Source organism: Pinus tabuliformis, chromosome J (assembly GCF_031772625.1).
Source record: "Pinus tabuliformis cultivar Carrire ecotype Pingquan chromosome J, CPIR1, whole genome shotgun sequence".
NCBI classification, from domain to species: Eukaryota; Viridiplantae; Streptophyta; class Pinopsida; order Pinales; family Pinaceae; genus Pinus; species Pinus tabuliformis.
The window spans coordinates 1,196,372,239-1,196,389,820 of record NC_142295.1 but is presented as its reverse complement, the minus strand read 5'-3'; the positions used below and the strand labels follow the sequence as shown (position 1 = coordinate 1,196,389,820).

At 32.3% G+C, this 17,582-nt stretch overlaps 1 protein-coding gene across 1 annotated transcript in view; it reads left to right on the top strand.

Moving 5' to 3' along the window:
- The first annotated feature begins 652 nt into the window (after nucleotides 1-652).
- Nucleotides 653-17,582, top strand: part of LOC149231400 (uncharacterized) — a 30,265-nt gene continuing 13,335 nt past the window's right edge. The window contains exon 1 of the mRNA XM_089381619.1: nucleotides 653-790. Within this exon, the coding sequence (XP_089237745.1) occupies nucleotides 653-790 (138 nt within the window). The remainder of the gene's footprint in view (nucleotides 791-17,582) is intronic.

Here is a 17,582-nt window from a genome sequence, read left to right as displayed (position 1 = left end):
ACCAACATTTAGCCTAGCATCCCTTTGGGGATTGAAACCATGTGTTCTAGAGCTTCTAGATCTAGATCCTATTATATTTCGAGGGCCAAAGCCTATTCTAGTAGTACCATAGCTACTTTTAATTCCGTGGTGTTTTGATAAAAGATCTTGTTCCCGCTAATGATGTTACCGCAAATAATGTTTCGACATGGCCTATTGGTTCCATGGATTATTGAAAGACAACATAATCATGTCCAATTCCAGTTCCTATATGTGTTCGTACATCAACATATGTTCTTAGTCAAGTTGTTCTGTCCATGGATTATTGAAAGACAACATAATCAGGTCCAATTCCAGTTCCTATATGTGTTCGTACATCAACATATGTTCTTAGTCAAGTTCCTATATGTGTTCGTACATCAACATATGTTCTTAGTCAAGTTGTTCTGGCATATGCTTGTGTTTCCACCTTAGTGTCATTTTCTTGTGTCGTTCCGTCGTTTCCTCATTTTCCAAGGAGTGTTGCGAATTTGCATCGATTCGATGGAATAATCCTATGAGGATTTTCTTCCAGAAGAGGAATCACTTTTGAAGAAGCTTTTATATACATTATGGTATAATTATATTAGAACGAATTACAATTCACACATATGTTGCGGACAGCAACCCAACAATGCTTTACAGACGTTGCGAAACCCAACCCAATATGTATGCGTGTACGAGGGTGGGGAGGGCAATATTGCACCCTCCCAACCACCCGGGACAACAACGCGGTACGCATACATACGACGATTACACATATCGTTCACAGGTATATATTTTTTATTTTTTTACATATAAAACTATACCAAATATCTTAATTTATATGTCATGCAGAAGGTGCGAAAATGCGGATGCCTCTTTCACATCCTGCTCCTTCCGCACACATTCCCTGATCTACACAAACTGTAAAGTGAAATTCTTTTTGTTATTCTTTGGTGTTTAAAATGCTCTGGAGATGAGAAAAGACTTTTACAAATCAATTTGATTATGGTGTTTTACTTGTTAATCGTTCACTTATAGCGATAACAAATTTGTGCTAGAAGCTACATGCCTCCTCATGGGACCTGCACACGTGTAATTTTTCTACATTGTTATTGACAGACATGTGCAACATACTCTTCATTGGAGACATCCTCTATGGATGAGGATTAACTACCATTCTGTGACGATGCTCATCCCATAATGGAAATAGATTACAAGTCGTTTCATTCCATTCCACCTCTAATGAGTGTGTCTCCCATACATATTAAAACCTCAAGGTTGTACAATCCTCTGTTTGGGATTAATATTTCTAAGAATATTGACGATAGTATATAACTATCATATTTCTTATTTATTGTTGGATATTTTTTTTAAATGGGCCTTATTTTAATTATAGATTTGATGATTGTTTGAAAATGTATGTGATATGTAATTACTTTTCTAAAGTTCATCTTAAATTTTTGTTTTGTAATAAATATTTACTTAAATAATACGAACAATACGTTAATTTCACACTTAATCAACATCATGATTAATCGCCATCGATAATGTTTTATTTTCACAGTAAATTTAAGGTATTAGAGAATTTTATGGTTACAAAAGAAATTAATGGTTATGGTATTAGAGAATTTTATGGTTACAAAAGAAATTAATGGTTATCTATGGGTGAAAGCATGAAGATGGGTAACACTTTTAGGTGAAATGTGGCGATGAAATTTAAGTTTTTCCTCTTTTATTGAATTGCACCCCTCAAAATTCATATAAGAATTACGCATTTTGATTCAAAGTAAAAATACGATATGTGGAGAAATATTTTGTTGACTTAATGATATTTTTTGAAAAAAAACAGTGTCACATGATCTCTCAATTTTCCATTAAATGCAATATATGTCCTTGCAAATTGTGGCAAAACTTAAGAGATTTGTGTGTGGTCACATAGCATAACTTAATCTAAATAGTGTTATATATATATATATATATATATATATATATATATATATATATATATATAAAAGAGCATGATTTACATGGAGATTTAGAAATTTATATATTTAGAAATTTATTTTTTTATGCAAAATTATGTTTTTTATGGTCACAGTATAACTTAGTTTAAATAGTGTAATATATATATATATATATATATATATATATGAGCATGATTTATATGGAGAGAACTAAGTTTTTCATATTAGAAATCTATTTTTTATTGCAAAATTAATTTGTTTATTATTTTTCGAAGTTGGGGAAGTAATATTTCAATTTCATTTTGGAGACACGTGTTGGCCTAAGATTTTTTTCAAGTTTTTAAATAAATTGAAAAACCATGATACCCTTTTGAAGATGGCTCATAAACAAAGATAGTGGTATTTTTTGAAATTTTTTTGTTGTGTATATTTATGTTATAGATTTTTTTATTCAGCCCCTTTGAAACTGTCCAAAAAAATTTCAAGCATATGACTTTGAAAGTATCAAATTCATATTCCATTGGATAGAGGATTCTTTCATGAATCCAATGTGATCATCTCCACCACTTAAAGACAATTTCTTTCCTAAATCTGATAGTGTGCAAAATGGGGTCGCAGAGAAATCTGCAGAAGAGGTGATGAAACTATAATTTTTAGGACTTCAAGAGCTCGATCGAGCATTTTAAATACTCAATCGAGTTCTTAAATTCAAAATTCAAATTGCTCAATCGAGCATTAAAGAAGCCCTCAATTGAGTGGCATACATGGTTATCCAGTAGCTCAATCGAGCCATTAAAAAACTAACCCACTCGCAGTGTTACCAACTTTTTGTTAATGGTATTAATGGTGAATCATATGGTTCAAGGGCTTGATCGAGTTGTTGACTTAGGTTAGAAAAAAAATCAATTGGGGGTTTGTTTAAATGCTCGATCAAGCTAATTTTAAGTTCCTCAACAGCTCGATTGAACGCTTAAAAATTGCTCGATCGAGTGCTTAACATTACTCGATCAAGCCTCTGTTTTTCAGCAAAGCGTCCTCATTTTTCAAAAAGTGTAACCCATCTTCATGCTTTGACCCCATTTATTTTATGCAATGCAGAGTGAGAAGGTTTATAAAGGTAAGACATGTCTTTTATGCAATGTAGAGGTATTTCTAATCATACTTCTCTGCACGTACGCACTCTAAATTGCAATTTACTGCAAAAAGAAAGTATTATCTATGACCATTAATCATGACGTTGATTAAAATTGTTAAAAAAATTTACATGAGTGTGCAATTAGCGTATTGGTCATGTTTCAATAACAAAATAGTAAATATTAAAACCCATAAAGAAATCAATCAAACTTGCAAATCAATAAATTCTACTATCTAATGCAAGCGAGCTTGCATAACAATGAATTGGTAATGCAATTATATTGTGTAATGCATTCAAACGTGCGTAATGGTGCAATTATACCATATAAAGCAAGCACCCAAGCTTGCAAAGAAGCATTCAACAAGTAATTGGTTGTGTAATGCAAGGGAAAGAACAACCCAGAGTAAATTGGCCAACTTTATTTAGTTATTCTCTCTTCTAATAGTAGAAGTTGCTTGCAAATTGTCAATAGGCAACAAAATTATGAAGAATATTTGTCATCATGATCACGTGCCTCCTTGGCCGTATCAGAAGGTAACTTTTCAATCAAACTTATTCAATTGTTTGCAATTTTTATGATATTCATTGAAGGCATAATTATTTGCGTTGTTTTCCAAATTCAAAATGTCTTTTTCTTTCCTTATTTTTTTCATTTTATGGATCACGGATCAAAAAGCTAGCCTGTGAAATTACAACTCTGAAACAAAGTTTTGCCAAGGTTAATGGGTAGGAAGTCGTAAACATATGGAACAAAATTTCAACTCCGGAACAAAGTTTTGCCAAGGTTAATGGGTAGGAAGTCGTAAACATATGAAACAAAATTGACCGAAGAAGCAAAATCGTGCTTAGTAGTATGCAGGTTTAACACCCCAATCAAATTGATTTGAACAAGTATTTTCCCATCCCATAAGAATTTATTTCACAAGAATTTATAAACACCAATGAATAAGAATAATATTTTTTATTTACAATTTGTGTGGAGCGGGGAATGTGTGCATGATGTAGAAGGGAAATCACATTTCCACACCTTCCGCATGATGTATAAATTAAGATATTTGTTATAGTTTCGTAGGTAAAAAAATTAAAAAAATATACTTTCTGGATGACATGCACAAGCCTCATCTGATCCTTTCATCGAATCCATGCAAATTTGCAACACTTCTTGGAAAACAAGAAAATGGTGGAACAACAAATGGAAATGACACTAAGGTGGAAACATAAGCATATGCCAGAATAACTTGACTAGGAACATATGCTAATGTAGGAACACCTAGAGGCACTAGAATTAACTTTGTTTGCGTTGTCTTTGCATCATCCTTAGGAGAAATAGGCCATGTTGAAACATCATTCATAGTGACATCATTAAACTGAAAGAAGAGCTTTTATAAAAAAAAAACTGCAAAACTAAAACTAGCTATGATACAATTGGAACATGCTATAGCCCTAGGACTATAATAGGATCCAGATCTAGAGGTTTTGCAACAAACTTTCAACTTGGAAGGGATGCCAGGTGAAATGTAGGTGGAAGAGTGGGAGATGGTGCCTCTACCTCTAACTACGATGCCTTTTCCTATGCCTTTGTGGGTTCTCGGTTTAGGTCATAAGGTAAGTGAATTTCTGATATTAAATTAAAGGTTGTCTCATGTTTCGATTCGTTGATTGGGCTATTGAGACCCAAAGGCAGTTGTTTACTCAAAAGCCATTGTAGTAGTTGTGGATTTGGAGACGTTGTAGTATGTATAGGTAGAGTAAAGTGCCTCTACAACAACGTATGGCTCTCGATCTATATCAATTGGAACATCTTCTTTGATTAGACCCTCTACTGGTAGATATACAGGTTTTGCGCATAGTGCCCAACTACATTGGATCAAGGTCAATTCGTTCAAGTTTGTAACATTATCTAATATACTAGAAATTTTTCAAAAACATAGAAATAAGTAAAATTTTATCACAAATTACATATAAATACCCTTTATATCCCTCACAAGTAGTGGTATTTCACAGACTTGAACACTCGCATAGCTTAATTTTCTAAAATTTAATGGTTATATTTTTTTTAAATAACTATTAAGTGTGTAGGTGCAAAGGTATCACAGTGAAAGCTTCCTCTGCACCTCAGGACTTCGCACAATGGTTATAGTTTAATGCCATACATAGCTGAATGTTTGTTTTATATTTTATATCTCAAACATAACCGTAATCATTGAGCTAAAGACTGAATTAAGTGGTTCAATCACTCAATTAAATTGGAACTTGTAGGACCATAAATAATAGGTGGTTTGTTGAAACACCAAAACTGATAGTGCCATCCACATTTGAGACATGTGTGGAGTGCGGAGGTGCTGAGGAAGAAAGCTTCCTCTGCACCTCTGCATTTTGCACAATGTATCAATGTTATGGCAAGTAAGAAAAACACCATTCACGTGTGTTCTTACCCCTTTTCTTCTTGGCACTTGCAAAGTGAAAGGTTACAATTGGAAATTGGAGTGTAGACATAGATTTGGAAATTTCCAATCATTGCAACTATGATCTAAACTTGCAATAATACATGCATTAACTAGATACACTAATATATGTCATTCCAGAATCAATGATAATACCTTTTCTTCCATTTTCTTAACTATGATGTTATGCAACTACAACCCTGTTTTAAATATACCAAAGTAGAAAATAAATCAATTATACCTCTTATACAATGAATCAAATCTAAAACATTCCTTTCATATTATTTAATACATTTACCAATTAAATGTCTTTACTTATGATATTGCAACAATGGACAATGTTATAGATCTAATCCAGAAATATATGATAATATAAATAGACCCAAGAATAACAAGATCAAAATAGATAAAAATGCTTCTTTATTGATCAAACCCTTAAGGTAGGGCAACACCATACATTCACTCCTTAAGGAAGGAGAACACTCCACAAGCCATATGCCTGTTCATACAATAATCCTTGACTATATTCCTTGACTTGGAGTCTCTAGCCTCTATATATTATATGTTTTTTTTGTGTTGGTTAATGAGATCAATAGAATCATTATAGATTTCGTCATTTGAACAAAAGGATAAGACTTTATCTATGCATGGTGTATGAATAACTATATCATTCTAGAATATTAATTATGATTATAACTTATAAATTATGGTATCATCAAGATTACTCATGAAGTGCAATTTATGGAGAAAGGAAGGGAAATTAGAGATCAAGCTCAAGGTACTCTTGTTTAGGATCACAGCGAGGAGAAAAGGAAAGGCAAGATGACCAAGCCAAAGATGTCAAACCTCAATGTAGAACCTATTTATGTTTGAAGATCAAAGAAGAGCCAAGTGGAGACCATAATTTAGGGTTCCTCTCTCATAGAACTAGATATCTTTCTTAGTCCGCAATTATAGCTTTGTATTCCATAGAAACAGAAGATACATTTGTTTCATAACCCTTTTTCAAGTCATCAACTCCATTTTTTTCCACCACAATAGCACAAAAATAGTTGAAAAATTATATGCCAATCCACTCTAGATTAGGTGTCATGTAACGACATGTGTTAATCCCAATAAACTAAAGCATAATGAATTTCACATAAAATAGGAAGGAGAAAAAAAGGCTTGCATAGATCTCTATTATAGTACCTAGAACTTTTAATCATAGGTTTGGATGTGGAGTTTTTATCTTTCAATGTTGTTTGATAAGTCATAAAAGGTTGAGATAGATATATGCTAGAATAATTTTACAAGAATATTTAAAATTTCAGAGACCTCATTATCCTCCTCATGTGGTTTTGTGTGACAAACATTAATCATCGTGCAGGGTCCTAATCATGAAACAAATGAAACTCTGGATGAGAAGGATGGAACCATGATGTTATGATTCCCTAAATGGAATTGCATAGAAGCACAATAGGCAAGTTGTGAGGTTAAGTTTCCCTACTAGAAATGGTTTATATGATGAACAAATATGGTACAAAGTTGTGGTTGGTGAAAAAGGTTATGCTTGTTATCTTTCTTACTGATATTTTCTTTGATGAAAAGTGAAGTGTTCACTTGAAACACGTGGCTTAAAAATCTTCTATGCATGTCAAACCAAAACTATGAGAAAAGTTTTGAATGCTTACTTGGTAATGGAGAAAACTATGAATAGTTCATGGTTTGACCCATTCTTAAGTAGAGAATCACAATCTTGTGCCTTGATGATATATTGTTTTTCACATACTCACATGTTTAGGTTTTCATGCATTTTTGTGTAGGAAATCATAACCTTGTAACTATCCCATTCATCAGTCCACCATTTCTAAGCACAATCATGAATGAATGCATTTCTAGGGGAAAAAACCTTAGGAGTTTGTAAAGTGGATAATGGTTTCAAACTTGAACAAGGTGAGAAAGGGGTTGCACTTGTTTAATATTGTACATAAAATCTAGGATAACATAATTATTTTCATTATATACTTCTAAATATACCTTGATGAATATAATTATTTATTAATGATAACTATGACAAAGATTTAGATTTGATTACACAAAAATGTGTGGAACCATGGACATGAATGACCAAGTTACAAGGTCATGATTTCTCATTCATAAATAGAAAAAACCATAAATAAGTTAAATGAAAAAAGTCTTGAATAAAATTATTATTACCTACTGAAAAATAATAAAATAATATAAATGAAAATGTTATGATCAACTACTTATAAATGACAAAACCACTATATTAACACTAACAAAACAACCCTACCCTATGAATATAGTTATAGTTGTGATAACTTATCTCAAAATAAATAAAATCTTAAAAATTTTATATTTCTTCCCATTTTCAAATAAATGATCATCATAACCTTTTATCCTTATGATTTCACTTATTTCTAATCAAAGAATCATAACCTTTGAAAAGAACACCTATTTATATATTCATGATTTTGCCATTTTAGAACTTTACCCCTGCCCACAACCATACTTGAGAGTCGAGTAGTGAGTAGGGCCGAGCAGGTTATTGAACATGGAATCCAATACAACATAATTATTTTCATTATATAATTTAATCAATATCCGGAGGACCATAACCGTTAGTAACGGTAACGAAACAAAAGTCGACCGTTATACGAACAGAGGGCTCTAATAGAGAGTGTAAACGACAGACAACAGCCCAAAAGCGTCTCTCTACAAAGACCTGGAAACTTGCAAATTGGATAGATGTGAATATCCTCATGCCCTCATATATTTCTGCAAACAGTCATCGGCAGCGGCTTCGACGGTCAACTGTCACTGCCCATTTGCGGCATGGCTTTTGAATCTTTCGAAGGCGCTGCAGAAGACTCCCGCAGGGTTTCTCTGTTGAGGCAACTATGCTTAGTTACATAATTTGATGTTCAGAAGAGGGTTCTCCTGATTTTTAAATTCCAATATATTCACAAAATCAAAACCGGCATAAGAATGACGGTATCCATCTACCTATACATTTTAAAGTAGATTTGTATAGACAAAGGTGGTACTTATCTTCGAGAGATTTTGATTGAATTGAAACTTTTGAAAGGTCTAAAATTTAACTGTGAAGTCAAACCTTATCCAAAAAATGTTGGGCAAAGTAAATTGGGTTTACTCAATTTATTTACCTCTCCATCTGCAGAGAGACAGATAGGTGTCATGTCAGTAGGACGTGCATACAAAAATATATTTTTTATTTTCTTAAACATATCTTTTTACAATATTAATAGATAAGTGTCGAAATAATGTACAAATATTATATTAATTATATAATTAATTAATTAAAAAAATATTTTCATAAACTAGTTAATTTAGTTAGATTAAATTTCTCAAATCCAATAACTTACTTAACAATTAGAGATATCATTCAATATAACCCAGACAAGCCTCTTTACCTTCTTGAAATAGAGTACTTGTCTTTAATGTTCTTCACTAACAATCTCTTCATTAACTTCTCTAATCATTCTCAAAATGATGTAGATTAAACTCCATCAAACTATCTCATAACTTTTGTAATCTTAAACTCCTAAATCACAACTATCCCAACTTCAATTACCAAACAGTCTCCATAAGCTATTATCTCCTCCTACTCATTTATATTTCAATTACCAAACATTTCAATTACCAAACAGTCTCCATAAACTATTATCTCCTCCTACTCAGTTACATAAATGTTAACAGAAGTAAATAAATGTATGAAATTATCATTTTTATCATTCTCAAAATCATGTAGATTAAACTCCATCAATTTATCTCATATCCTTTATAATCCTGAACTCCTAGATCACCAATCTCCCTTCAATTACTAAACAGTCTCGAGACGCTTATATTATCTCCTTCTCCTACTCCCGGCAGCTATGTAAATGCATGATTGGCTGAAGATCCTATGACCGAATCCCCACTGTGTACTGATCATCTTCACAGATAGAAAACGGGCCTTTGAAGCAAACTTATTGGTGCTACCTTGATACTTTATGAGACCAATAATCAGGCATAATTGTCGGAAAAACCAATTTCTGCCAGAAAGGCGCTGGGGCTCGAACGATCTTGCTCTTAATCGAGAAAAAGATCTCCAAAAATACCATAAGGCCAGACCGGGTTCGAACCGAGATCTCCAAACCGGTGACCTCTTGATCTGCAGTCAAATGCTCTACCACTGAGGTACAGGCCCAATAGATGTTAGTTTTATGCCGTCTTTTTTACTTTTCTCTGTACTGTTTTTCTCATTGTATTTGTTTATTTTGCACATTACGATGCTTATTGGGTTCATATATTTCTGATATTTTTGGTTTATTTTTTTCTTTACTTTTGTCTGTACTGTTTTTCTCATTGTATTTGTTTATTTTGCACATTAGGATGCTTATTGGGTTCATATATTTATGATATTTTTGGTTTATTTTTTGGATGGCTTTACGGCTGAATGTATTACTCTCTCCATTTCTGTTTTTGAAACCATGGTTATTATTATGTGGACCTGGATTATGTGCAGACACTGGACCAATCCTATTTGTCACTATACACTGTGCAGACACTGGAGCAACCCTATTTGTCAGTGTACACTATGCTATGTTAGTTTGCGTGTCAATATGCAGATTTAATGATCTATCAAGAATGATCATAATGTACTGATTTTACTATATATAATAAAATCAACATTTTTTTTATTTTTTTTGGAAAATAAAATCTTATACTTTCTTATTATTTAGCTTAATTTTTAAAAATAACATAGTTATAAAAATTAATTAGTTAATCCATTTATAATAATCATCAAAACTTTACTTTATAATATCAAATAAATCTTATTAAATTATTTTTATTATAAAAATTAATTAAATGATAAAAGTTTGGCAAATCTACTCCACATATCACTCCATCCATGTCTGCACCATTATTTGCAATCAGATTCATTATTAGACAATTGAACAATAATGTATCATCAAATAAATAATTATTAATTATTAAACATAAACCTGAAAAATAATTGTTAATTAATAAAACAATTATAATATTTAACACAACAATGCTCTCATTAAATCTTTGAATTTGAGATTCATTCATTTGGGTTTTGTGGTGGCGAGGAGGCCTTGCTGCATCATGTACGAGCACATGATTGATATTTCCCTGTGCATGTCATAGTTTCAAAGATTATGTGTTGCTGGTGGTTTCTTTGTGTTCTCTCATTTCCATGCTAAACCTCAACTTGACGAGTATGAAATTTCCATTAAAAGGAACTTCGCTTGAGCCATATTTCTGCTTAAAAGACCACCAGTTTAAAGACCCTGTTCATGGAAGATGATCGATAATTTATTAATAAGATTTCGCAATGCTATGCATTCTAGTCAGAAAATTATGTGAAATGATGGTTACATATGGTTTCTTTTCTTCTCGAAATCATGAAGTATGAAAAAGGGTATGGCTTTCTTTTCAATATAAATTTCACTTGAAAACTAAAATCAGATCAAACACGCCCCTTTTTAAAAATTACAAATAACATAACCTCATTATATCCCCAATTTATTTAGTGTTACAAGGATAAAATTGTTCGGTGCTGCACATTCAATGTATGTTTTATTTTCCCAACAATGAAAATCAACTTGTAATTGTCGTCTAAAAAACATAACTCTTAAATGAATCCGGAACTTTATTTTCTTTTGTGCATTTTAAGGGAATTCTCCATGGAGAATGGCTTTGGCTTGATGTCCTTGGCGAGTAGATATATGTACCCTGCAAGAGGATTTTCTTGTCTTGTTCTGTTCTTAGCCGTGTTCTTAGCCGTTTCTCTTTTGACTGCTCTCTCGTTCTCTGTATTGGGCTTATGTAACTTTATTTTTTAATAATGATGAACTTGTTCTTTTCCTGAGTTTAAATAGATTGGGTTTATATAACTTTATTTTTTTTATAATGATGAAATTGTTTTTCCTTCCATTGCTGATTCACTGAATATTTGGAAATCAAACAGACATGAACATCACTAAAAAAATTGAGGACACCTATATCTATCCGATTCCCAAATATTTAAAGAATCAACAATCAACTTAGGATGGTCGTCTTTTTCTGCTAAAGGCCGTGCAAGAAGTATCCCTCTTTCCATATAAATTTCTACCTTGTGATGGTATGTGGGTTACAACAATCCCATTTACTACTCTATGGCGTTTGGCGTTATCCAATAAGATATAACTATCCCACACTACAGTATTAAATATTCGATAAAATTATTTAGGTTGCTGAATCTAAAATTGATCGATCGTTCTATATAGCAGTTGTTTATAACGCGATTTTTTGAAAGTTTTTTCGGCAGGTTTTTCCGGTTGAAATCCGACAGGAATTTATTGGAATCTCAGGTTTGATAGCTAGTTTCTGTACAATGAAAGCGTCCGAGCTGTTTTTCAGGGTGCTGAATCTAAATATGCAGTTAAAAAACCATTTTCACTGCAACAAATCAAGATTTAACCTCAATTTCTTCCGCGGGATTCTGTCACCGGAATCTCCAAAAAATCACATTATAAACAACTCTTTCTATATATAAACGTGTCTTTATATTAATCGGAAAGCTGGAGTTCGATATGCAATTCATTGGTAGTTTAATTATTATGTAAATATAGTTTAATTATTAGATGCTTGTATATTTATATTAAATATAAATTATTTAGATGGATGAGTTTGAATTTGTTTCAATCTGCAATTAATTGGTAGTTTAATTATTAAATGTTTATGCTTCTACAAGGTAATTTTTTTTCTAGTAAAGTAAAAATTAACATTTTCTAAAATTATAAATTAAAATTATATTATAAATAAAATTTAAAACATAATTAGATCTATATATTCAAATTTTTATTTAAAATTATCTAATAAAAAATATAAATTTTAATAATTTATAGTTAAATTGTATCTTGAATGTGACCATCTACACAATCCAATAAAATATAACTATTTCACAATGCAATATTGCATGTTAGATAAAATCGTATATGTAAACTTTAAATGTGATATAAAATTATATATGTTAGTTGAATCGATATTGATCGACCTGATTGAATTTGAATTAAGCATGTTTTAGTTTTCTATAGTGGGATAATTACGTTGTAAGGTATTTTCTTTAGAAATAGCTCTTTCTAATATTGTTTACTGTTAAATCTATTGTTAGATGATTTAAAAATGGTGCGTTTCAGATTAAATAATTAATAAAATAATTAATTATTAAACATAAATATCAAAATATAAAAAAAAATATTATTTATTAATTAAAATAGCAGTTAATTTTAGTGATTTTAATCATTGTTAATGAAATGCTAATAAAAGTATGTTTTTGTTGTTGTTTAAAATATATTTTTGAAAATGAAAATATAAATGAATTCAGCACCACAAAAAATCTTTTGGACACTCAAATTCTACAAATTAAACAACTTGAAATAAAATTAAAATTAAATAAACAAAAAATACCTTGAAAAATATCATTTAATCTATTAATTAAACTAACAAAAATAAATCAATATTTAAAAGTGAATTTATCCACTCATACATAATTTAATATCTAACAAATTGATAACACTTTCTAATTTGATATCTCACTTAATTGTCAAATTAAAATTATATTATTATTATTATAAAATTGTGGTTAGCGATTCATGGCCTACAACTTCTGTCAACGTGTTTATGACTCCTCGGTTTTTTCTATGTATGCATGCATTGCCCCAAACATGATGAGGTTGGCAAGTGTCGATTGCTTATAGAAAAATGGAATCGTTTCAAGAATTAAAGGTACTTCATGTCGAAGGCTTCTTCATTTCTCGGACTAGAATTTGATCGAAAGGTAAGTGAGTGGTTTTTGAAAGTTGATGTAAGTGAGCCGTCTCATTTCGTTTTGTTTTGTTTCTTTCCTTTTTAATAATAAAAATCATTTAAAATAATCTGCTGAAGGCTTCTTCATTTCATGGAGTGGGATTTGATTGAAAGGTATGTGAGTGGTCTGCCAAAGTTGATGTATAAAGATGATGGCTCACTTGACAAGCACAAAGTCGGGCTTGTTGCAAAAGGTTTTGCATAGAAGGAAGGGGTTGATTATGAGGAGACTTTTGTCCCCACAACAAAATGGGCTACCATCCGGACACTCTTTGCCCTAGCAACTCAGAATGGTTGGAAAGTCCATCAAATGGATGTAAAAATTGCTTTCTTGAATGGAGATCTAAAAGAGAATGTTTTTATGTCCCAGCCTGAAGGATTTGCTGCAAAAGGACATGAACATAAAGTACGAAAATTTGTGAAATCCTTGTATGGACTCAAACAAGCACCGCGAGCCTCATATGAGAAACTAACTGAGCATCTTCTTAAACTCAATTTCAAACATTATGATCTTGATGATGAAACTTTATTTGTCAAGAAATTTGGCAAAACAGTTGTGTATCTTATGGTATATGTAGATGATATTTTGATGACATGGAACAATGAGAGCTACATTGCATCCATAAAGAAGGAATCGGGGAAAAGTTTTGAAATGACTGATTTGGGCTATGTTCATTACTATCTTGGTATTGAAGTAACTCAACATCCGAAGTCCATATTTCATTCTCAAAAGAAGTACATTGGAGATCTGTTGAAGAAGTTTGGCATAACAGAATGCAATCCTGTTACTACTCCAATGGAACAAAACTTAACGCTCACATCTATTGAAGGAAAAGAATTTGAGGATGCAACAAAGTATAGACAGCTTGTAGGAAGTCTCAACTACCTAACTACTACCAAACCAGACATTTTGTTTGTTGTTGGAATCCTCTCCAGGTTTATGCAAAAGCCTTGTGAAAGACATTGGTTTGCTGCAAAAAGAGTTCTAAGGTACTTGAAGGGAACTCAAGACTTTGGAATCAAGTATACACGGGTGGACGACTTCAGTTTGATTGGATACTCTGATTCAAACTTTGATAGAGACAAAGAAACTGGGGTATCTACTTCAAGATATGCTATGAGTCTTGGATCAGGAGTTGTCTCCTAGAGATCACGCAAACGATTAGTTCTAATAGATTCCGCAATAGAAGCAAAATACGTGGCAGCAACTGAGGCAACAAAAGAAATTGTGTGGCTCAAGAAAATTCTTGAATATTTGCAAGTAAAACAAGTACAATCAACTCCACTCATGATTCAAAATACCTCTACAATAAAGTTGGCCGAGAACCAAAAGTTCCATGATTGAAGCACATCAATACTAAATATCATCTAATTTGACATCATGTTGAGGCCAAAACAATCCATCTCCATCATTGTTCCACTAATGAGAAAATTGCAGACATCTTCACCAAAACGCTTGGAAGAGAAAATCTTGAACAATTTAGAATGATGCTTGGACTCACCAATGTCCCTTCAAATTAAGGGGGGAATGTTGACACCTAATCATTAGGATTGGGTGAATAAATGTAATTGATGTAAACAAATAATAAGAAATATGAAAAGTCATCAGGAGAGGAAGTGAACAGTCTCCCCTTCATGTATATAATAAAGACCAACCTGAAGAAATAAGATATGAATTTATTTGGTGGAGTTACTGCCTAGCCTGACATTTTTTACTCCATCGATTCACCACCAAATTGTACCCCACAACCTTCATTCTTCAGGGGAAATCTTTAGGGAAATCTTGGTACACTTATAAATCCCAAGGCTTCCCAATTGATCACATCGATATGCACGCTAAGGTATCATAGTTGATAAGTTAAGTTAGCAGGAGGAAAATGTTGAACTCAAAGACATTGTTCTTCCCATGCCCTTCTCGGGTAGCAGCTGTGAAGTACTTCTAATTGTCATACTATTGGTCATCATTCAAAACCTAGATATAGCAATGGGAAAGCACTCGCAGACAACCAGGTTGGCAATTTATACTATGTTGGTGTTTACTGGGGTGATCGGTTGTTTGATTATATTAACATAACTATACATGCATTGGGTTGGAGGTGAGGCTACATAATGTGACATGTCTTTAGCTGAGAACATTTTGAATAAACAAAATTATTAATTGACCAAAGTGATATAAAAGAGAAGAATCCAGTTTTAGATGTCTGTCTACAAATTAATTACTTACTTCTTAAGTAATGAAATATATGTTGTGGAAAAGAAGTTTCGAGTTTCAATATAGATTTGCAAATTGATAATCCACTTCTTACCGATACATATGATGGAGATGAATCGCATGACTTCAACATTTCTAAAGAAACTGTGGATGACGAGAATATTGTAGATTCCATTGCAGGCATGGAAAATGGCCATGTGCTAGTAAATTATTAAACTGATGAGAATTGGTTAGTTTTCAAAATAACAAGTTTATTTTTAAAGATGAACCAGACAATAATGAAGAATGTGAGTGGACTTTATTTTACTTCTCAAATCTCATAAAGTTGAATCATTGGATTTCAGCAGCAACCAAGAATTTGAATGAACATGATTGTTAATGCAGGTAATTGGAATGAGAGTGATCGATCTGAACTTCTCCGTGAGAAACAAGCTCTAGAAATTTTACCACAACAGGCATCATCCAGTGAAGTTTGAGATGGTGAAGAATGCACCATAAAGTACATTTTAGCTACTCCTATTTAGGAAAATCCCATCTCACTTGTTAATAATGAAACTCATGAGTATGGGTTTAAGAATTCAGAAGCAATTGAAAGATATCAAGATCATGTAGTTGAAAAAGAGAGAAAATTGAATAGGTTTACAAAAGTGAAACTCACGATGATGAAAAACAAAAATCATATAACAATTATAACAATAGCCAAAATGATGGTTGTCCCATGTTGTCTTATGCAGTTTCTTTGAAATTTGGAGATCATCAACTGATTCATTCATCATACGATGAACCTCAAGAAGCTTATGAGAATATTCGAGTTTCAGATGTTGGCCTTAAACCTCATATCTCAGCTATTGAGGATGAAGTTCATGAAGACAAATTTCATTATTCAGGGTCCAAACAATGACAAACAGTTTTATGGCCTTGATGAATTGTATGGTTCAAAAGTGGACAGTGTCTGTAGTATGTATGAGCCAATGCCTAGTGTTTCCCAGCATGTAGGTGAGTCATCTCATTACAAGGTTGATGGAATTCATGTCTACACACAAATAGAGAGCGATACTTCAAAGCAAAAATTAAGTTTTCCATGTGATTATAAAGAAACAGAACGAGACACAGCTTGGGAGATTGTTGATTCTTCAAACAGTTTTGAACACAGTATTGATGTGTTCACTAGTTCAGGTATGCCTTGACTCTATTCTAGTTCCCCTAGTATTAATATTAATGATGTGTTCCCTTTGCTATAATGATTTCAATTCTCCATTAAAAAAGCCCAACCTTACTGACAGTAATGATGTGTTCCTTGTTCAGGGATGGATGAATCTATTCTTGAAAAAGTAGTCACGGCTGAGGAGATTGTTCAAAATAAAATCAATTCTTAAGACATTACTAATTTGTTCCCTTGTTCAAGTATTATTTTTCAAGAAAAAATATGGGTTTCCTCTGTATTGATAGTAATGATGTGTTTTCTCCACATTTATAAGTGTTTTTACTCCATGAAACACAACCCAGCCACTAATGATCTGTTGCAATAATTCTGGAACAAATTAAACGAGCCAAGATTCCAGATAATAATGATATGTTCCCTTTTTCAGGTATAATTAATTCTATTCTTGAAACAAAAGAAAACATTTCAATCAATTTTGTAGACTATAACAATGTGTTCCCTCATCAAGGTATGTATGATTTTGTTCTAGATAAAAGATGGATTGTCTCAGTAATGATAGTACTAATGTGTTGTTTTCTCTGATGTAATGACTCTGGTATTCTTTTAAATAAGCCCAAACCTATGGACACCAGTGACATGTTTGTTTGTTAAGGAATGGATAATTCTGTACTAGACAAACTCATAGAGTGTCTTACAAAAGAGGCCTATAAGTAGGAAATGCCCCAGTTAAGTACTCCGTTGAAGACCCTTGTGGTTACTGACGGATATAATATATCTCCCT